This window comes from Patella vulgata, chromosome 1 (assembly GCF_932274485.2).
Source record: "Patella vulgata chromosome 1, xgPatVulg1.2, whole genome shotgun sequence".
In the NCBI taxonomy this organism is placed as follows: Eukaryota; Metazoa; Mollusca; class Gastropoda; family Patellidae; genus Patella; species Patella vulgata.
In genome coordinates this window covers 32,138,061-32,161,531 of record NC_065879.2, presented here as the reverse complement: position 1 = coordinate 32,161,531, position 23,471 = coordinate 32,138,061, and the positions used below count along the sequence as shown (strand labels likewise).

The 23,471-nt window shown below is 33.0% G+C and overlaps 1 protein-coding gene across 2 annotated transcripts in view; it reads left to right on the top strand.

Moving 5' to 3' along the window:
* Positions 1 to 23,471, top strand: part of LOC126828354 (26S proteasome non-ATPase regulatory subunit 1) — a 253,794-nt gene that overhangs the window by 184,983 nt on the left and 45,340 nt on the right. For both annotated transcript variants that reach the window (XM_050558095.1, XM_050558091.1), the window contains exon 21: positions 11,383 to 11,497. In XM_050558095.1, the coding sequence (XP_050414052.1) occupies positions 11,383 to 11,497 (115 nt within the window). The remainder of the gene's footprint in view (positions 1 to 11,382; positions 11,498 to 23,471) is intronic.

Here is a 23,471-nt window from a genome sequence, read left to right as displayed (position 1 = left end):
ATTTAGATTATTTAATACCCCTATTATTAATAGTCAACAGTGAAATTAAATGTCTTTTAAAATATAATAATATAATGAAACTAGAACTGCGATGCAGTGATGACGGGTTTCACCGCTGCCCCGTTACCCTTGAACATATGTCACTTCCGGTACCGATGAAACCATTAAACAGGTTTCCATTTAAGCATTGCACACATCACATAAAATGTACGCAGAACCAACCAAATCCAGCAATATCAATTCATTGTATACATTCATTACATGTAAGTGATCCTGACAACATTACATTTCACATGGTGAAAATTTTATGTAAATCGAATAATATTTGCCACTTTTATAGACCAAAATTCTTGAAAAGTGACTTGTAGAAAATTGTCTATTTCTCTGCAACTGTACAAGTTAGAAACCATTTTTTGGTATTTGTATGATCGTGTGAATTCAATCTATTTGTTGATTGGAATCAAATATCATAATTTTAAAAACAATACAAATCAGACTCATTTGAATAAAATATCTGTTTTGAATGATAAAAATACAGTTTTTGCCAAAATGACGTTACTTTCGGTGATAATGAAAATCTTAAATTACTTGTATGAAATCTTAAATGGCATTAGATATCACACAGTGAAAAATTTATGAAAATCGAATAATAATTGACACTTTTATGGACCAAAAACCTTGAAAAGTTACCTGTTGAAAATCGTCTATTTCTCCGCAACTGAACAAGTTAGAAACCATTTTGTGATATCTATATGATCGTTTGGGTTCATTCTATTAGTTGATTGGAATCAAATATCAAAATTTTAAACAAATAACAAATAAGACTCATTTGAATAAATTACTGGTTTTGAAGGTTATAAATACAATTTTTGCCCAAATTACGTCCTTTCCGGTAACATTGAAAATGTTAAATTGGTTTGGCCTTGTTAAAATTGACATTACGCATCAAATGGTGTCACTTTTATGAAAATCGAATAATAATTGACTCTTATACAGGCAAACTACCGTAAATAGTGACTCATGCAAAATTGCCCATTTCGCGGCAACTGCTCATATTAAAAACTAATTTTCACATACATTCTCTTCGTATGGATTATTGCTACTAGTTTATGAAAGTTGCGAAGAAATATTTTAAAATATGAAAAGCCTGAATGGGTTGTGAATAGCTCATTTTTTCACCTTTTTTCACCTTTAAATCGAAATGATCCGAAAACGAAATAAAAATTAAAAAAACTGAGCGCGATGATTTCTGCGCATTAACAGGGCAAACCCTTTCAATCATACCAGATTTGAAAAAAATAATATTTGCTTTCAAAAAGTGGTACCGAACTCTCAAAATTGCAGTTTTTGCTAAATATATGTTACTTCCGTTGCTGAAAGGAAAATGTACCGGTGACAAAAAAAATGACATTTTGGACTGCGAACATATGAACTTTGTTTTATACAAATCGAACAATAAATAATTAATCCAGGACTGAAAAACTGAATTAGCCAATGGGGGCCAAGGAAAAATACGGTGACAAATAATGTTGACATTTTTTGTCAAATCAGATGACCCTTTAACCCTTGGTAAAATACCACATAAAAATATTCATTAATAAAAAAGTTTTTCGTAAAAATTTAAATTTTCAAAATTTGGCGCCTAATATCTCTGAAGATTCGTCGAAAATATCCAAAGAACCTTAGCTATGTGCCTTGTCTCTGGCTATGTCAAAATGTATCAAATATTACAATCCGACTATTATTGATAACATTACGGCAAAATATCGAAAGAAAAACGACAACTTCGGTGATTTTGGACATTTCGCATTGTCGCAGAACGTTGGAAATAGCTTTAAAATTTAAGTCAAACCCACTTTCCCATTAAAACCGAAGACATCGAATCGATCCGACAAGTAGTTTCTGAGATATGCTCAAATGGAAAAATAATAATAATAAGAATAATAATCCGAACAAAAACAATAGTGTTTCACACTGGCTACGCAGTGTGAAACCCCAATTAGTTGCAGTAACATACTTACTCAGGGTCATGCTATTTATTTATACTACTAATAGGTTACATGTATGACAGAATAGAAGTACAAATTAAATAGAAAAGAGCTCATTACGTTACATGGAATAAGCATTCTCCAAATGTTCACAGTGATATTCTTATTATATAACTATGCCGTCTTCATCCCAGTAGGAACAGAACAGACGACGTTAAACCCTATTTCATTTCATTTCATTTCTTCTAACTATGACAACAATGTCATTTATTTTAATCGGATGATGGTTTGGAGGATGTTTGCAAGTTACTCACAAATTGCTGTGAACAGTATAGAAATTGAAGACCAACGTATTTAAGATGTATATATTTGTTTAAGTTACTTAGAAACAGCCCCCTATTTAATTACTGATAATAATTTCCAAGGTAATTCACCTTTAGTTGTGGCCTTTGCCACACTCTAGTCACAGCGGTAATGATCCAATTGGCTTAAAATGTATCTTGTTCAGATTTATGATATGAAGAGTACTCTGGAATTTCATGTTATTTTTTTTCAATTTGTAAGAAAAAAAATTTGAGTGTTCAATCTTGCTTTGCCAGTGGGGGTTCGATAAATTAATGTAGATTTAATAAATTGATCAAAGTACAACAGTAAATTCATTCGTTATATAGCTAATCAAATCCAAGAAACATAACAAATATGGGGAATAAATGTCTTTGTGGAGAAGTTGAACATGTTCAAAGTTGCCCCATTTTACTTTAAAATGGTGTATTCTTTAGTATTTTTGTGCTTAAATTTTTAATTTTTATTCAAAACCATAAAATACCTGTTTGAAATTTAACAAATATGTTTTATCTACATATATTGATGAAGTGTTTATGTTGATTGATTTATGGCATGTTTTTTTTTAAAGTGTACCATTTGTTCCCAATCCCAACTGAATTATGAAATTCAAATCCTCTTACAAAATCCCTGTCTCAGGGAAGATTGATACATATTCTTCCAAAATATATTTTAAAAAAGATAATTTTTTGCAAAATAATTTTTTTATTGAACATTATACCTAACATTATGAAATTTTTTGAATCGTATCAGTCTAGATGAAATTATATCAAATGCAAACAATGCACATTAAAATTCATATAAATAGCAATCTCTATAGGTAGAATATACATTGAATTATGTTAAATGAATGAAGATGCTATTATTTTTGGGTCATAAGACAGTAAAGATGACCATTTTAGTAAATATAAAATGTCTCTTGTGAATTGGACAGACGCATGGCACATTTATTTTCCTTTCAGATATTAACTGTTGCTTATATATATTAATAATTTTCTTCAAAAGTTTAATGTAATAATACATTATCTAAATCTGAAGTTTCATGGGATATGATTAACAAATTAATTTTTAATTTAAAAATTAATTGCATTGCTAATGTTACATGTGGACAGACATTCTGGCAGATTTGAAGAAAATTTCTATTTATAGTGTTGATGTAAGAAGTTACTGAGATTTTTTACATGCTAAATAAAGCATAATATTAGGAATTTAAGATTAATATAATAAAATATAATCATATATTTTAATAACCTAAATTTTAAACATTTATCGGGCATGCAACTGTTGCTAACGTTACATAAGGACAGACGTGGACATTTTATAAATAACTGTATTACTTGAATTATTGTTTTGATCTAAAAATAAAAATAGTCCGCAATGAAAGGTATTAATAAATTGTATAGTATTTCTACCCTTGGTCGAGTTTTAAATTTAAAATCGGACAAAAAGTATTTCAAAAGCACATGCTAACGTTACGTAAGGACAGACGGTTTATTTAATCGGTCTGACAATTGACACGTTAGCACTTTTTTGCGGGGGTCAAAGTCATTTTGATCGAGTGAATAAGGCGAGAATGCCGACCGCCATGTTTATGCATTGGGAATCGGAAAGCCGGTTTTCTTTTCTAAAGGCCGTAAAGAAAGTGATACATTTTGAGTAAATAACGCTGTGAAAGGCGAATTATTGGTGCTAACGTATCAAGAGTGCTAACGTTAACATTTTTGGACAGACAACTGTAAAAATGGCATAATCAATCGACTACCCGTGTCAAATTATCCGTATCCTGTGTAGAAGATCGAGACTACATTCACGCTTCGTTTGCAGCAGTTATTCAAATTCTATCACGTAATATGAAGCCAAAAAGAAATATTAAAATAATGCTAACGTTTCGCTAAAACTGGACAGACATCAGTTGGACGAAACGTTAGCAATATATAAGCATGGAAATTACATTTTCCAAACCATTTTCCTGCTTTTTTTAAATGGCATATACTAAAACATAAACAGCCATTCCACAAATGGACAAATTTATTTCCACGTGACGTAAAAATACAAAGTTTACAAAACAAATGTAAGACCACTTCAATGATGTAGTGGATGGACAGACTAGTCAAATTTTCACTGGGGTTTGAACAATTCAATTTTCGGAACTTGTTATTTTTCTCATCAGTATATTTTTAAGTCTGTTTTAAAGAAGACACACTTGCCATTATAATTATACAAAAATAAATTAAAAATTTTAAAACAAATGTTATTTCAATGTATTCTAAAATCTTGATAAAAAATCATGGGAAAAATGTCTGTCTTAAATGATGTAATTCATTAAAATATTTGTAACCTTTTTTAATAAAAAAAATACATCAATAAACCTGGTATTAAGTATTTTATATGTTCAATATATGCTGATTTTGAAGATAAGAAAAATATTTAAAAACTCTTTTTCTCTTTTCCAAAAAAAACATTACATTTGTTAGGTACCCACTGGTACACTTTATAATAAAACATGCCTTATACTTACAGATTTCTAGTATAAAGTTGACAGGCTATACATTTGACCTAGGCTTGACCTTAATAGACATGCCACAGTTACTTGATGGGAGTAACATTTCATCAAATGGAAATTACGTTTTTATATGATCTAAGATGTATATTTTTTGTCCCCCGCCTTTCGAAGAAAGCAGAGGACTATTAAAATAGGTTTGTTCGTCTGTTCGTCGCACTTTTTGGGACACAATAACTCTTAATTGAGCTAGAATGTTCAAACTTGGTGTAGGTGTTTATATTAGGTCAATGCCTTGATGGAGTTCGAAGATGACCATTTTCTGCTTAGGGTAAGCAGAGATAAGCAATTTGATTGATTGATGCTTTGGGACAGATAACTTAATTAGTTCTAGTTAAGTGAGAGTGATGAAATTTGGTATATAATATAGTTTTATTACATCAATACCTTGACTAAGATTGATAATGAGCATTTTCTGCTCAGGGTAAGCAGTGTGATAAACAATTTGATTGGTCGAGAATTTGGAACACAATAACTCTCATTCTTTTTGAGCTAGAATGTTCACACTTGGCGTAGGTGTCTATTATTATTAGGTGAATGCCTTGATGGAGTTCGCAGTTAGAAGATGAGAATTTTCACATCAGTACCTTGACTAAGTTCCATAATAATAAGCATTTTCTGCTTAGGGTAAGCAGAGCGATAAGCAATTTGATTGGTCAAGACTTTGGAACACAATAACTCTCCTTCTAGTTGAAGTAGAATGTTCAAACTTGGTGTAGGCGTTCATTAGGGGAATGCCTTGATGGAGTTCGATGATAAACATTGTCTGCTTACAGTAAGCAGTGATAAGCAATCTGATTGGTTGATGCTTTAGGGCCAATAACTTTGGTTTTAATTAAGTGAGAGTGATGAAACTCTAAAGCTAAACAGAGCTAAGCAATTTTATTGGTCGATGCTTTGGGACCGGATAACTTTGATTCTATCTGATGGAGAGTGATGAAACTTGGTGTATAGTTGATAATCGGTTTGATTGCTTGATACTTTTGAAAACAATAAATGTGCGATTAATTTATATGTGTCATCCATTTATTTTGGGATTTCGACGGGGGACATCAGCCTCACTGTTGGCTTGTTAAAAACTAAGCATTATTTTTTTATATGATATGAACAAATATAAGTAGAAAATATAAAATGCTCTAACAGTATATTAAAAAATGTTCAAAGTTACCCCACTGTTCAAAGTAACCCCAGATAGAAACTTTATAGCTGACAAAACATTTTATATATTTTTTTATCTTGCAATTCACCACATTGATTATTTCATATCTGGTATATATATATTTTTTTAATTGTTCAGACAAGTCACATCAGCTGATCTATTCCCAATGTTGTTTATTGTTTTTTTTAGTTTTATCATTTACATCATTTGATTTTTTTTAAAAATATTTTCGAAGTAGATAATGATGTGTTTATATAGAAGCTGGTGGTTGTAATTCGAGAGTTATCTAAGAGTATCATTTCTGCAGATGCCACACATAGTGTTATTTTGGGATATGGATAATATAAAGACACTTTGCATTAACCCTTTGGAACCGAGCGACTGAAAGGACAGCATGAATGCCCCTTGGCTGGAGTACCGAGCGACTGGTGTTCGGCCAATCAGTAACAAACAGGTACCTGTGGCGGCCGATATACCGGCTGCTCGGTACTCTAGCCAAGGTGTTCTACTTCTAGCCGTTTTTTCTCCTACTTGGGTCCTAAGTTTTCATAATATTACAAAAAAAAATTGTTGGTCCTTTTTTACCCTGTTGGAGGCTAGTATAGGCCTAATGTCATTCTGGGTGTCAGTGTCCAAATGGTTAAGGTACTGAGTTTTTTGTTTGTAGGATCAAAGAAATACTTGGGGAGATTTAGTTTACTAAATATCAATAATGTCTACTTTTACGGTTTACTTGAATGTAGCAGGTGTTTGACATGTTAGATTTGCTATACTCAATTGAACACAGACGTTCTAAAAATTCAAAAGAAAAAAATAACATGAAAGGATATAAAGTTAATTGGACAAACATGATAGTGATGTTCAGGAACAAAGCACTTAACACACCAAGAGGTTCTTATGTTTAGGAAAGTAGGTGGTTAGTGGTTTGGCGCTCAGAAGATACCAGTATGATGAGGGGGAGGCTTGATGGTTGCCCTCTCAAAACAGTGTTCTACATGCATATTTAATTTTTTTAAAAACATTTAAACGAAATACTTTTGGTGTTCAGATACATCATGTTCAGAATTATATGTTACAAATTAGTTTTAATTGTGTAGCATTTTAATAATAAAATGTTGTAAATATAATATCATAACTGTATTTAAGAATTTCATGAATGGCAGGCATCAATAAGTTCTGACGGCCAACCATTCAAACATTGACTAATCTGAAATCTGTAGACCATATAAGAAGAAAATAAAGGAGTTAATGAGCTGTGGAATATTTATAATCAAATGGTTTAAGAAGCTAATTTCCTCACACGTCACCATATACATGAGAAGGGGCTAATGGCTCATTACACAATACCTAATCAAACGATAATTTCCATATCCATCAATTACCATACTCTGGGTTGTGTTTCGTATGTGCATTCAAAATGATCATCTTTTCATTTCACTGAAGCATTGTCAAGCACATATTATTACATATATATGATATGAAGGAGAAAGATGTCATTTGGATGTGTACTGATTTAACTGGTTAATAATAATATAAAACATGATATGTTGCTCAATGACACTTTACACTAGATGGTATACAAAAAAAACAGCAACATAACTGAAATTGAAAAGTCATACATGTCATAAAACATACATGTAATGATGTAAAAAGCATGTCAAAATGTACAAAAACAAAAAACACACTGTAAAAAGCACATAGTCAATAAAACAGTGATAAATTTGCACAGTAATTACATATAGACAATAACTTCCTTTTAAAATACTTGTTTCCAATTGTTGGATTTTGTCATTATTAAGCCATGGTCACTCAGTGACTGAGTAAATAATGGTGCTGTATATAGGAGATCCCTGGTTAAGAATCAAAATTTCTCTAATGCAACACTGCATATTATAGTGTATATATGCCCATCTTCATAAGTCCAGTTGGTGCAGAAAAGTAAGATGTTAACACTATTTTATTTGCCATATTTCAATATTATGAAGTGTTTGTAGTGGCATAGTAATTTACAATTTTAAATAGTAACAGTGCCTTCTGTATAATGTGTATTAAGAAATGTATGGTAACTGTAAGTAAGTATTAACACAAATTAACACTGCCCATGCAAGTCAGAGTTTTTTTTAACCAGTTAAACTCATTTATTTCATCTCAGACACAAATATTTTGTTTAAATTTGATGTTAGCAAATAGGTTTAAATTTAATCTTTAAAGTTGCAATAGTTCACAATAAATAATCGATACAGATTTTAAAAAAAGCTGTGACTTAATAAGATAGTTTATTACCAGTAGGTAATCATATTCTACAGTGATCGAGGACTGTATATGTTGACTTACTGAATCAAAACAAATGAAATATTGTTGCAGGGGGAAACAATTGCTCATGTTTAAAAACTAATAAATATTATATTATGGCTTTGTTATTTAATTCCCAAAAGATTTTGAGCAAATTAAAACAACTGATGTTTTTCAATAATTTATGTCTTTTTGCAGGTGGGATTGCATTCTTTGCATGTACAACCTACATTGTGTTCATGCACAGTAAAGCCATAGTAAAACATCTCGCAATTATAATAATTGATTTATAACATTTTTGTAACCCCTAAATTTGATTTCCTTATGAATCTAAATCCAATTAAATGGCAATTCAATGATAACGGATAAACATTTTGAACTTGTCATATTTTTATTATTTCCAGTATTATCTAACCATGGGTAATGAACTATTTGGGTTTTATTTAACATTAGAAACAGGTTTTAAGTATCCATTGACATGAATTTATTTGTTCATAAACACAGGAAATAAATATTGGTGACTAGTATAGGTATGTAAACACCATGATTTGCCTGCATGAGCATAGTTGCAAAACTCTGTGGATTGTCCTGTGGAATTAAAAAGTTTTAATCCCTTTAAGAAAGGGCGCTAATAATACATGTGTACTGTACGATCACTTGTCACATTTGAATTCTTGTTACCCAGTAGATAAGAAATTATTTTGGTAAGGACATACATGTGCAAATTGCTAACCCATTACATCAGATGCGTGAACTTGCAAATAATCTAATAGATAATAATAATAATAATAATTAACTCATTGATAACTGACATAAATGTGAATGTAAAAATTAACAGAAGTAGGCTACATGGGTCATTCATTTAATGAGGGGTCCAATGTGCGACATAGGTACTCAAATTTAAGTAATCTAATAATCTCATTCATTGATAAAAGTATACCAATAATAGGAGTAATATATGCCATTTGAGTCACAGTTGGTGGTTTTGCATTGTCATGTTCCCCCCAAAAAGGGACACCAAATTAGACTTCTAACACTAAATTTCTGTGCATGTATAAGAAATACTATTAATGTGTTTATGATACATTATTCTTAAAATGAGGCACCTTCATTAGAACGTGAATAAAAATCCTCCAATTGAGATTACTTATCATTTGTTTAGAAATAAAAACTTAGTAAAAGATATCTGAGATTCTCTGCTGCATGTTTTGTGAAATTATTTGGAAATATCAATCTTATACTCAACATGGTCCAGTTGTTAAAATGTTAAATACAAAATGTCCCCATGACGTCACACAAATTCTGGGATGCCATGAATTGCAACATTGACAAATTTAATCACAAATCGATTTTGAATATTTTAAATGTAAATAAGTATAAAATAATAAACATATTACTTTACGTGATCAATTACTTTTTTCAACAATTGGTGATCAGAAAATAGGGGTTTTTGTGGGCATGAGCAATGATATGTATGAATTTTCAATGAACCACATCTATGAAACCTTAAGTGATTCTGAGAATTTTGGCAAATGTTTTCTCTTTATGGTCATTTAACAATAAGAATGAATGATGTTAGCTTTAAATGATGTCACTTCCATAAATAAATATGAATGAGTCAGACAAAGTGTAAATATTTGGTAATGGCTGTACATACTGTGAAAAGTAATGGAAACCCCAAGTTATTCTGAGAATTTTTGCGAATCTTTTCTTTTTATGGTCATTATAATAAGAATGGGTAATTTTAGTTTTAAGTTTGAATTTTTAAAAAATTCCATAATGAGAGAAAAAAATGTAAAGATTTATTAGGCTGACCTTAAAAATATCTTTGTTTCGCCAAACCCGACTCACAATCGAGGAGAAGGGTCGGTAGGTCGGGTTTTTTTTTTCAGATTTTTTTTTAAAGAGCTAATTTGACAGCTTGATAATTTTCTGGGGGGAAACATTCGTCTCTTTTTATTGTCAAACAAATCAATGAGTATGACATCGGGATTTTTCGTGATGCACGACTCCGAGACTCGCACACGATTTGCCACGAACTCTAAGTGTGAAACCCCTTCAACACGTTTTTAACGATCGTGCCTTCATTTTTCTCGAAAACGGATATTGAAAATATCTTCGTCTTGTTTAAAACGATGCCACACAGACATAGAGGCAGAATCATTTCGTGGGAATGGACGTGCTTTCGTCTGCAACCATTTTGTTGAGAAGCGACACCTATGACGCTTTCGTCTTGATCAACCAGTTTCAATAATGAATCAAACCATAGCCATAGTAAAGGGAAATAACTCTCGTGATATATTTCAGGTTGACACACAAAATAAAATAAAAAGATCGCGGAAAAGTGCAATAAAATAATTTAAGTCGGGGGTGGTTTTAGTTAGTCGGTCGCGTTAGGCGAAACAAAGATATTTTTAAGGTCAGTCTTAACAGACGTAAATTCTCGTAGCAATATTTATTTAATGTTGTATACTTTCACAAATATATATTATTTTTTAGTATAAATAACATGTTTATATACATTGTCAGATAATTACTATATACATTGTCAGATAATTACTATATACATTGTCAGATAATTACAGAATAATCAACAAACGCCAAGCAAGAAATAATAAAATTATAAATTTGACATAAGAGTTTCCACCCAAAACTAAGTTTGTCTTCAAAATATAGATTATTTCTCACCATAAAACTCTTAATTTTGTCCACTTGTCAGCTAATTAAATTTTTCACCTAAATGTATACTTTGGCATGGTAATTGGTATTGCCCTATAACTGAAATATACTAGCCCTAGCCTGTGGTAATACTCGCATATTCAGGATTTCTGATAAATTGGAGATTTATGAGTGGGGTGGGATTAGATATGAATGAAAGGTTATGCTAGCAATGTCAATGTATGAATAAATTCTGATCCAATAGTGTTACATCACACAATGATACTGTGAATTGTGTAAGTACCGGTACTAAAATGCTATTCATAAGATTAAGACACTTGTGTTTTTGTTTTACCTAAATGTTCTTTTGTATGTATTTTCAGAACACCAGAACAATGTCCAAGTGTTGTATCATTATTATCAGAAAGTTACAATCCACATGTACGGTTTGGAGCAGCCATGGCTTTAGGAATAGCATGTGCTGGAACTGGACTGAAGGTAGGTTTATTTCTATTAAAAACTTGCATCTATCTGTATTAAATTTAATTTACAGGGAAATATTTTATTGGCTGTAATGTATTTTTAACAAGCAGAGTTACTGCTAGCAAAACCGAGAAATGTTTACTTTTGAAGAGTTGCATGATCAACTTTGCAGATTGCGGGCTGATTAGAGGCCCTGGCAAGCCCTGTCTGGGTTTATAACAATTCTGTTGCATAATAAACATTGAAAAAAACAAAACAAAAGAAGAAAAATACAATTAATTAAATCTGATAGTCACAAATATTTATTCAATATGGTGATTACATGCATGTAGATTTTACTTGTTCTTTTTATACCTCCACATTCATAATGTGGACATATATTGCTGTGGACCCTGTGTGTGTGTGTGTGGCCTACAGGCCACAATTCTTAAGTGATCATCTTGAAACTTTACATACTTATTTCTTATACCCTAACCTAAGTATGACTCCTGTTGTTTTTGGTGCATTCCCGACCCAAAGGGGCAGAGCCACGCCCATTTCTTGTTTGTCGTCTACATTTCTTAACGTATCATTTTCAAACTTTGCATACTTATTCTTTGTACCCTAAGGAACATCCCTATTGTTTTTTTTTTTGGGGGGGGTGGGGGCATGCCCAACTTCCAGTGTGTTGCCTACAGGCCACAGTTCTTAATCATCTTGAAAATTGTTATTATGAATTCCTTATTCCCTAAGGATGATCCCTATTGTTTTTGGGGCAAGCCCGACCTCCAGTAGCAGAGAGGGCCGCATTTCTTAATGTATCACCTCGAAACTATGCATACTTATTCCTTCTATCCAAAGGAACATCCCTATTGTTTGTGGTGAATGCCCAATCCCCAGGGGCAGAGCCACGCCCATTTTCTTTTTGTATGTCCGTGTCACTTACAGGCCGCAATTCTTAATCGATCGTCTTGAAAACTGTTTTATACTTATTCCTTATACCCTAAGGCTGACCTCTGTTATTTTTGGTGCATGCCCGACCCCCTGGGACAGAGCCACGCCCAATTTTTGTTTTGTGTTTCGCCCACAGCAATTTTTAACAGATCCTTTTGAAACTTTGCATACCTATTCCTAATACCCTAAGGATAACCCCCAGGGGCCGAGCCACGCCCGGTTTTTCTTTGTGTCTGTGTGTTGCCTACAGGCCACGATCCTTAATGGATCGTCTTTGAACTTGGGAGTATACCTTTTAGCCTAAGGACGACAACTGCATGTCCCGACCCCAGGGGCAGAGCCATGCCCAACTTTTGTATTTATCATTTACAGGCTGCAATTCTGAATGGATCAGCTTGGTACTTGGCATATGTATTGCTTATAGCCTAAGGGCATCAACTATTGATTTTGGTTAAAGCCCCGACCCCCAGAGGCAGAGCCACGCCCCAATTCTTGCCTTTAGCTTCTGTAGGCCACAATTCTGAATGGATTATCTTGGAACTTGGTATACTTATTCCTTAGTTATACCCTAAGGACGGCAACTATTGATTTTGATGCATGATTCTCCCCCCCCCCCCAACCTTTGGACAATGCCACACCAACTTTTTGTTAATATTTTGTCTGTAAATGATATAGGGGCTGATTATTAACAGATTTGGATCCAATTCAGAATGATCGAGCATAGGGTTGTACCTATATGTATATTGGTTCATGTCCAACCCCCAGGGGCAGAGTCACACCCAGCTTTTGTATTTATCATTTACAGGCTGCAATTCTGAATGGATCAGCTTGGTACTTGGCATATGTATTTCTTATAGCCTAAGGGCATCAACTATTGATTTTGGTTAAAGCCCCGACCCCCAGAGGCAGAGCCACGCCCAATTTTTGCCTTTAGCTTCTGTAGGCCACAATTCTGAATGGATTATCTTGGAACTTGGTATACTTATTCCTTAGTTATACCCTAAGGACGGCAACTATTGATTTTGATGCATGATTCTCCCCCCCCCCCCAACCTTTGGACAGTGCCACACCAACTTTTTGTTAATATTTTGTCTGTAAATGATATAGGGGCCGATTATTAACAGATTTGGATCCAATTCAGAATGATCGAGCATAGGGTTGTACCTATATGTATATTGGTTCATGTCCAACCCCCAGGGGCAGAGTCACACCCAATTTTTGTGTTTTTTGTCTACAGGCTGGAATTTTAAAAGGATCATCTTGGAACTTGGCATATTTATTCTTTATACTGTAAGGATAGCAACTATTTATTTGTTAGTTTTTATCAGTAAATACTCTACATATTGCAATAATTAACAGATTTTGTTCAAATTCAGCATATCAATCATTTCAATAACAGGATGGTACCTATTTAAATTGTTCAATATCCACCCCTCAGGGGCAGAGCCACGCCCAATTTTTGTATTTATCGTCTACAGGCTGCAATTCTGAATGGATCATCTTGGAACTTTGCATATTTATTCCTTACACCATAAAGACAGTAACTATTTATTTTGGTGCATCCCCCGACCCCCTGGGCAGTTACACACACACTTTTTTGTTAATATTTTGTCTGTAAATTTGGAAATACAAACCCAACGCCTAGCCTTCTTTGCCTCTTGTCATATTACAGCCATTTCATATTTCATTCTCTTCATTTTAAAAAGTACCATATCAATCAAAGCAGGTATGTGGATGTATATTGCAGCGTTAACAATGCTCTCGTTATTTGCTGTGAAAAAATAGTTGTTTGATAATAATTAATGTAAATAACCAAATCACGTACTATGTCATACCACATAATTACTTTCATTGCAAAACTCTTCTCTTTCTCAACCTAAACCAGGATTAAGACGTTTAGAGGCCTTTTAAGCATCAATTAGATCATGGTGTCCCACATATGGATGTAATTCAAAATAAAAATGATACTTAACAGAACAAAATGTTGTTTTTTTTTTTTCAAATGAAACAAAGCTTACAGTTTTTAATTTTGTTGTATTCCTAAGTATAAGATAGGCCTATATCCTGAACCTAGTTGATACTATAATAATGTTAATACTAATATTATTGTTAACATTAATCTAGTTGTGAACATGTACAAAATGATCTAATGTGTACATATTGGTTAGTTTGTATCTTAATTCCAAACTTTCCTGATAAAAATTTATGAAACTTACAACAAAATTTGTTATTGCAATAAGTCATTATTGATGGCTCTTTTAATCAGAAGAAAAAAACTAAATCTCTCCTTATCAGAATTTCATTAAAAAGAAACCATTTTTTATATCTTTTATCTTAATTTTGTATTTTCTCAACCAATTGAACTACATATCAGTTATCATGATACTATTTTCATCTCAGTTTTATAATATTGGTCAGTAAATGAAAGTGTTTAGTAAAGATGGTAATGCAGGAGCCATATATAGATAAGATTGAATTCAAGCAGAGTTGGAAGGTTAGGAAGTGAAAAGCTTATCTATGATATGTACTTATAGTTACAGTATACATTACTACTGGGTTTCCCCTTCTAGTTCTAGCCACTGTTCAATAACTGAATTGAAGAACATTAAGACTTGCTGTCTTATCTAGTCTTCATTTCTTGCATGCTGGGATTCCACTTGCTAGGTGCCAAAGCAATAACAAAGTTCTTTTTTATTCACCCACATGCAAACTTTATTACATCAATACCTAACATTGATAATCATCATTTTCTGCATAGGTTATGCTAAATGATGTACAATTTGAGTGCTAGATGCTTTATAAAAAGTTAAATGTGTAAGTCATTAATAAGTGTCATCTATTTATTTTGGGACCATGACTTCCCATTAAAATTGCCTCTTTTACACAAACCGGGTGGGAAGAGGTCAAAATTAGTGATATGCTCAGGATGACTCAAAGAAGAAGCATGGTCCTGAATGTCTTCCTTAATCCAGAATGAAGGTGGGTGGAGCAAAATTTTGTGTAATGAGCCCCACTGATTTTCCATGTTTTCTGTCCATCTCTTGGAAAATGTTGGAGTATCTTGCATGGCGACCACTTCTTCAGCATTATTGTTAAAATATTTTAAAATTTTTTAAGACATATTTAAATATTTTAAAATATGTTTGACATTTCCTTATGTTTTAATGTCATGTCCATTGGGGAGTGTGATATGTTTCCTCCTACGTAAAGAAGATCAAATCATGGTGTTATATTTTGTTGCTCTTTAATTGTTTGTCTAGGGAGGTGAGAAAAGAGTGATGGATGATCAAAGATCCCTTGTCTTGTGACATCTGAATCATGAAACATTGGAGAAAAAAAATTGTGAAATGTATTGAACAATAGAATTTGCGTACACAGCTGAAAACATTAGATCTAAGTAATGTGATAAAAAACAAAGAGCTTACTTCCTTTTTGGTCACATTTATGTTTCAAGAAAAAGTAGTCAGCTGTTGAATGTGGAGTGAAAAATAGACTTAATGATATGCTGTTATGAAATATTTATTTTTTTATAACGAGAGTTAAATGTCAAATGTAGGTGTATATATTGTTGTATTATACCTGTTTTCCCTTAGAATAGATCCATCAAACTGTGCTGGTAGTTTACAATTTTTCATAGTAAAGTTTACAGTTGAATTTGAACAAAAATGGCCAAATGCCCTATTCATTATTTTTAAATCTACATTGATTATTTACTATGATGTGAATCTTGGTCAATTTTTAGTGTCTTGTAAATGCTGATGTTACCTACAAAAGAATAAATATAGGCGACAGCTTGGATGACTTGGCTGCTGTGGGCATATATTTCATTACCTGGCAATCTATCTATACAGAAACTAACACAAACACACACACACACGCTTATTTTTTTTGTTGTATTGCAAGTACTTCTATATTGCCTGTCTTCATTAGCCGGTTGGTGCAGAAATGTAATATGTTAAACCCCATTTTATTTCACTTCTATATTGATTCCTTACCTATTCTGGAAGATCTGGGAATCAGCTTATAATAGCTCAATATCCAGAAGTTGAGATGAAAGAAGTACAAGTAAACTTACAGTTCATGGAAAAAAGAGTGCATAGTTTTAGTTTGTTACCATTACTAAGGATATTTAATCTTTTATGCTGATGATTTAGTATTGTATGATATCTGGGCATGATTGTCAATTCTTTCTTAGATCACAGGAAACTGACCTATCCGTATATATATGCATACATCAGTCATACTCAACTAGAAAATATATAATAAAAAAAGAACAGGAATGCAATGCCTGTGCTGAAGCCTCAATTTTACCTGCTCTCGCTTCGGCTCGTTTTTTTTTCAACAATTCGTAATGTCAGGCAATCTAACCTCTGTTGATGCACTCTATGTTTTTTTTTAATCTAGCCGTTTTGATTTGCATAAATACTCCCCACAAAACGAAATCATAGCCACTTGTTTCCAATATTTACATTATTTTCGTTCGTTAACGCTTGTCATCGACTTCATGCACTGACGTCACACAAAATCGATCCGTAGTGAAAAGACGATTGAAACAAGGGCCAAAGATATTTTTAGTTTTTCTCTCCCTTTCCGTTTTCCCCCTTTTGCATGGCGATTTATGTTGACTTTTGGTTGTAGAATTGAAGGAGAAGGTTTTAATATGCATTTTCTGCCAGGTTTTGGTACAAGACTTTAGAGGTTGGTTAGGTTTTTCTGTGACGTCAGCGAATGGAGTCAATGAGTGACAATGACAGACGTTAACGAATGAAAATAATGTAAATATTGGACAAGTGGCTATGATTCGTTTTGAGGGGAGTATTTATGCAAATCAAAACGGCTAGATTGAAGAAAAAACATATCTGAGTGAATCGACAGAGGTTTGATTGCTTGACATTACGAATTGTTGAAAAAAACTGAGCCGAAGCGAGAGCAGGTAAAATTGAGGCTTCAACAGGCATTGCATTCCTGTTCTTTTTATATTATATTATTGTCTAGTTCGGTATGGTGCATATATCCGATTAGAAGGTTAGATGCCTGTGCTTAGATCATCAGGCAAACACCTGGGGTTTTTCACCTAACATTGTAGTCGAGATAAATATCCTATAAAGATAACTCACATTTGTTTTTTTTTCTTTATTTGTCCTTAATGTACCGATGTTTCAAATCCTGCAGTTGAAATTCAGTATAATAGCATGTAAAATGTGGCCAAAATGTATGATGTAAGAAATTGAATATTATGGTGGAAATAAATGGAGTATGATTTGAGATACAACAACATTAACTCATAACAATTTCCAGCTTAATGAGCAATCTGTAGTATTTACTGCTCATGTATTGTCAGCAGTGTTATTGGATGTTTCTCTGTAAATTGAACTTTGTTAATCTAATATCGTGTTCAATCCCCCTCTTTCTATGTATACAAATGAGAAGTGATGGGTAGGATTAACTAAGCGTATAGAGTGATACTAATTAAATAGATCCAATCAGTCATATCCTGTTCTATTAAGCTTGGCCTTAGCTCATTCGGAAGACCATAATCTTTCGCAGAATATAATCTTGATTAAAAGCTAGTATGTCAATCAAGGTGGAAAACCTGGGATTTGTTTGTGCAAATAAATCTAGATGATCCAGTGGTAATACTTAATTATCCTTCCCCTTCCTTGAAAGCTGCACAGATTTATTATTAATTTATAATAATGATTAGCACCCTAATATAAACCTTTTCGGCGCTGATTGACCACACTTGAGTTAATTGATGTTATTAATTGCTTTAAATAAATCATAATTCATGATTCATAATAATGAAACTGGTTATTTTCCTGGAGAATTTTCTTTGGTTCTCATGACAATTCACAGATTTTAATAACCTAAACTCCATAAATTGCATGTCATCACACCAAGAAGTTGATTTTTAAAAAATTGTCAAAAGTATTCTTGGTTTGGTTAAGTTTATGCATGTTTATGCAGACATGGGTAGATGGACATGTTTATTGTTGTGGTTGTTATATTTGATGGTAGACACTGGCCTTTAAAACACAACCCCACTAAGCTGTAAATGACAAATATCATAGAATCTGATTAGCAGAAATTAATAAATTCTTCACTTCACCTTGCATTTCAACGTTTTTCGTTCATCAACCAAGTGTGCACTATATTTCCTTTCTCATGATATTTCGTATGTCTTGCTCATCGTCATTGAGTAAAATGGGTGCAAAGATGGGCTATCAGCGCGTTTGAGTCTATCAATAGTAGCCTACAAGATTTGAAATGATCGTAAACATTGACAAGATGCAAGGGTGAAAAAGGGGGAAACACACATTTATTAAAATATTTATATCTATTTTTTTCGGATGTGGCAGGCTCGATTACAATGCTCCTAAAAATAATTTTAAGTGTTCTCTGGAGTTCCTCAAAACGCAAGGCCTTATTGCAGAATATATTGGTTATGAACAACACTTACTTTGGAATTAATAAAATAGTCATGGATTTAACTTACAATATACATGTATGTATGTCCAATAAGTTATCTCCTTCAAGCTAAAAACTTGTCTTCCAATTTTATCCAAATAGCTCATTTTAGACAAGTAAAATGATGATACCCACCATCAGTTGCCATTTATCTTCAATATTTAAACATTTGCATCAATATTTTTATAATCCATTAGATAAAACGGCCTATTTGGAAGCAATTGGTATGGTTGTGAGTGATAAGAAATATTGACGTCTTCCTTTAGTAGGAGAAACCTGCAACATTTAGGTTTGCTTAATGGACCAATTAACCATTCCATTGCTGAAAAACTCATTTGTAGGAAAGCTAGACCACCCCAATCGCAATAAGTATTAGAAGCTGTGTGTTAAAGACTAAGTTAAAATTCCCAAAACATGCAAACATCAATGTTTCAAGATGTGGTCAGAAGCTTTTAGACTAATTTCCTTGTGTCATTTGTCTTTTGATTTTTGAAGAAGTAAGAAAGAGAAAAGGTCAGACTGTCTTGGGATGAATTTGAAGATCAAAACATGATAAAAATGTTGTTTGTTTTTTTTTTTGTTTTTTTTTTTATGATGACATCATTACCATAAATAATAACTCGACATTTCCTCTTGTTATAGACACGTCCAAAACCAACCATATTGACTTCTCCTACTCCTAGCAGACAATCAGCACATGTGATGGCCTTTTTACATGTCGAAAATAATGGATATTAGGGTTAATGGAAGCTGTCATAGTTGTACAGACACAAGAAACTCTCTAAAAACTGAATGACTTTAAAAGTCTACTTGAATTGTATGTGTTTCTTCAAATCAATACTTAATGCTACTCAAAATTGAAGGTCCCACATGTAGGTTGGTCCTTCAATTTTAATGATTTAAAGGTAACAGTGTCATATGATATGTGTTCGTTGTAATGTTGTGATCATTATGAAACCGCAGATCAGTGTGATTTGGAGTTTTCCTTTTAACACCCCCCCCCCCCCATTGAAATGGGGTTTAATGTTGTCACCCATCCATCAGTGGTCGCTCTAGAGGCTAAAGTTATCATCCCATGTTCATGTGATGATTTCCGATAATTTTTTCCAAGCTTATGATCCTTTGTCATTTAGCAAAATCATGTGAAAACTCTAAAGGCTAAGTTATCATCTAACTGACTTGATGCACAGTGTTTATGTTCATGAGAAGAGGAAATATCTTGAATTCCAAAGATTTGTGATGATTGCTTTCAAAGTTATTGCCCATGATCGCTTTGAAAACTGACGTGTGTGGACCCTCTACAGGTTAAAGATATTATTACCTGATTGATATACAGGGTACATATTTTATTTGTGTTCCTCTAAGAAGAACTAAAATCTTATCAAAGTTAAATTATTACTGATAATTACTTCAGGGTTTATTTCCCTTCTCATAAATGCTTGCAATACCTACAAAAGAATAGATATGTGATGGTTTTTATAGACTGCTCAGTAGACTTATTAGCTGCTGTGTAAGTGTGTTTAATCACCAGGTCCCAGTTTCACAAAAACTTGAGCTAAGATTACTAAAATAGATTTTAACTAAAATCAAAATGCAATCTAAAATTTTATGCGATTCATGCAGATCAATTGTAATTTAACTTATAATGGAATTTTAATAGATTTTAGTTAAAATTACTTGCGCCTGTGCAGTGCGCATTTCCAGTTCAGGCTCTAGGGTGTAAACAAATACGCTTCGGAACTTAAGACTGTTGACAGGTTGAACTAATGGTTGCAGTATCAATGACAATGGGGAGAGTTTCATACCTTGTAGCAATGTTTGTACATGGTCAGGCAGTTGTAAAGAGATGAAATATATTATTGAGATCAGTTTATTCGTTTGGAAATACATATTGCCATCGGTGGGTTGGCCTTGAACTTGTTGCTTTTGTGACCATGGCATTTGATTTACTAGCTGGCTTCAATGGAAATAAAGCGTATGGATGTACTAAATCGCTTGAATTTCATAATTTTATGGTATTTTGGATAACAGAAACTATTGAGAATTGTCACTTAGAAATGTATGATATTTGTGGGAGTTTCGGGAATTTATAAAACAAGATTAATATTTTGAAAATAAACGGAGCATAGCGACAATTGTGACATTTTACGAACTAATCTAGGCTGTAAATTATTGTTGAATTTCAAAAGTATTTTATTTTAAGGTAATCCACCAAATAGCTATTTTTCTGATGCTTAGATTTAAAATGTAATCCCCATATACCCTTTCAAGGATACTTCGGAAATAACAGAATGCCACACTTGGAAAGGCCCATCTGTCCTACTCAGTTAAAATGATTTTAAGGAGATTGATGTTTTTATGAAATAGGGTCCAGGCAAACTATATTTTAAAATCTAAATAAAGTGATTGATATGGTAACCATTTCATTAAACTGATTGGTTCATATCAGGAATGCTATTTCAAAATTTTGCTCGTGGGACATTTTTAGTTGGGTTAATAGAGGCCAGAATTAGGTCACCAGAAGGTGTTTGGCAGCTTCAGGAAATAGCTTCAATAAACTTCCATTCCCTTTTATAGACTTCAACTACAAATATTTTTATGTTATGTAGATATCCTGTTCTGAATATAATAAAAATAGGTGCACCTCACTTTTTTTGTCCCCCGCCTTTCAAAGAAAGTCGTGGACTGTTAAAATGGGTCTGTCTGTCCATCACACTTTTTGGGACACAATAACTTTGCTTTGAGCTAGAATGTTGGTGTAGGTTTTTATTAGGTGCATACCTTGATGGAGTTTGAAGATGAACATTTTCTGCTTGGGGTAATTAGTTCTATTTTAGGTTAAGATATAAAGGAAATCACATCGTATAGGTCAAGATAGTCAATCCAAGCAGATTAAGTAGTTAATCAATTAAAGTAGGTGTTTAACACCACCAATGGGTTGATCACATAATTACCTATTCCATCCTGCCTATTATCAACAATAATCGAGATAAGTAATAGTTATACATTCAGTACAGTCAATATATTTTGGAATTTTGAATATTATTCACCATATCATGATGTCCGATTGGGCATATTCCTGGTCGGACGTTTGGAAAATCACATAGGACATGTCTAGAATACACGAGCAAAATAGCATCCCTGGTTCATATCTAGATAAAGATCAAGTATATTAAGCTATTCTGCCATTGAAAATCATTCGCAGAAGGCAAAATTGTAACAACTTTTAATCTGTACGTCTGTTTACTTTTTCTATTTGCCAACTCTAAAAATGTTATTAAATTGCTAAGCAAGGGCAGAATTGACAAAAGTGGTTTGCTTGCTGATAGAAACTCAACTGGTGTGACAAGGAGTAGTGTCGCCTATCCAACCACGTGGGTTTTCTCTGAGTCCTCCCATCTCCCCCCACTGCTAAAGACCTAGTTTGTGTCAAATGGACAGTAAACCCGATTTCTCTCTACCTTGCTGATAGAAACTTGTGAAAAATGGACAATTTATTGCTAGAATTGTAAATGATCCTGTGATGTGTTATTAAATAAGATGAATGATTAAATCTCTTTTTTTTATTGAATGTGCTGCCAACATTATCAATGCTTGATTACCTTCCAGCACAAAAATTCAGCTTGTTCAATACACAGTAAATATTGAGACATTATTGACAGACAAGGTCTTTTTCTATTAGATTAAGTTTGATATTATGCTGAATTACAACAGAATGGACAGATAGTAAGGTCATTCCATGCCATCTGGACCAATGGTGGGAACATGAGCCCCTCCAAAAACAATATAATAAATATATGTTACAGTATATGGCCTTAAACTAACAAATCTGAGATATGGCCATTTGAAATTAGGTTGCTGAAAAGGACTTTGCCAGTAACTTTATCAGAGGCTGTTGAAATCCTGAAAAAAAAAAAATGAATAATTCATTTGCTCCACATTTTGCCACCTGGTGGCACAAAAAGTATGAATCCACATTCATAATCTACATCAAAAGTTGTCTTAGATTACAAAGTTAGAGAGTTCTACTTCTATCAGAAACATCAGTTTAAAGCACCTGAAAACCGCAAAAAAAGTTATTGAATTTATGGTCCTTTTGAAAAGCACCTTCAGCTAATTTCAAATGACCATATCTCCGCGAGTTTTTGACCTAGAGAGGTAAAATTTCAGATTTGTTGGTTTAAGGCCATCCATAACATATAGGCCCACATTTTCTTGTGGACGTATATTGTCGTTGTCCATGTTTATCACTTAGTCAGTCCGTTCACATTTTGTTTGTGGTCACTCCACAGGTCACAACTTTTATCCATTTTTAATGATACTTTATATCTCCCAAAGATCTTGGTTCCTTTCGAAATTGGCATGTATCGGGTCGTAACTTTATGGATCATGGTCCCTAATTGTACGAAAAATCACTTTTGTAGCTTGTCGACACTCTAGAGGTCACAATTTTTATCCAATTTTGATGAAACTTGAAATGTATGTTTATAGCCCAAAGATCTCAATTCCTTTCGATATTCGTGCATGTCGGATCGTAACTTCCTAGATTATGGCCAATGATTGTACGAAAAATCAGGATTTTAGCTTT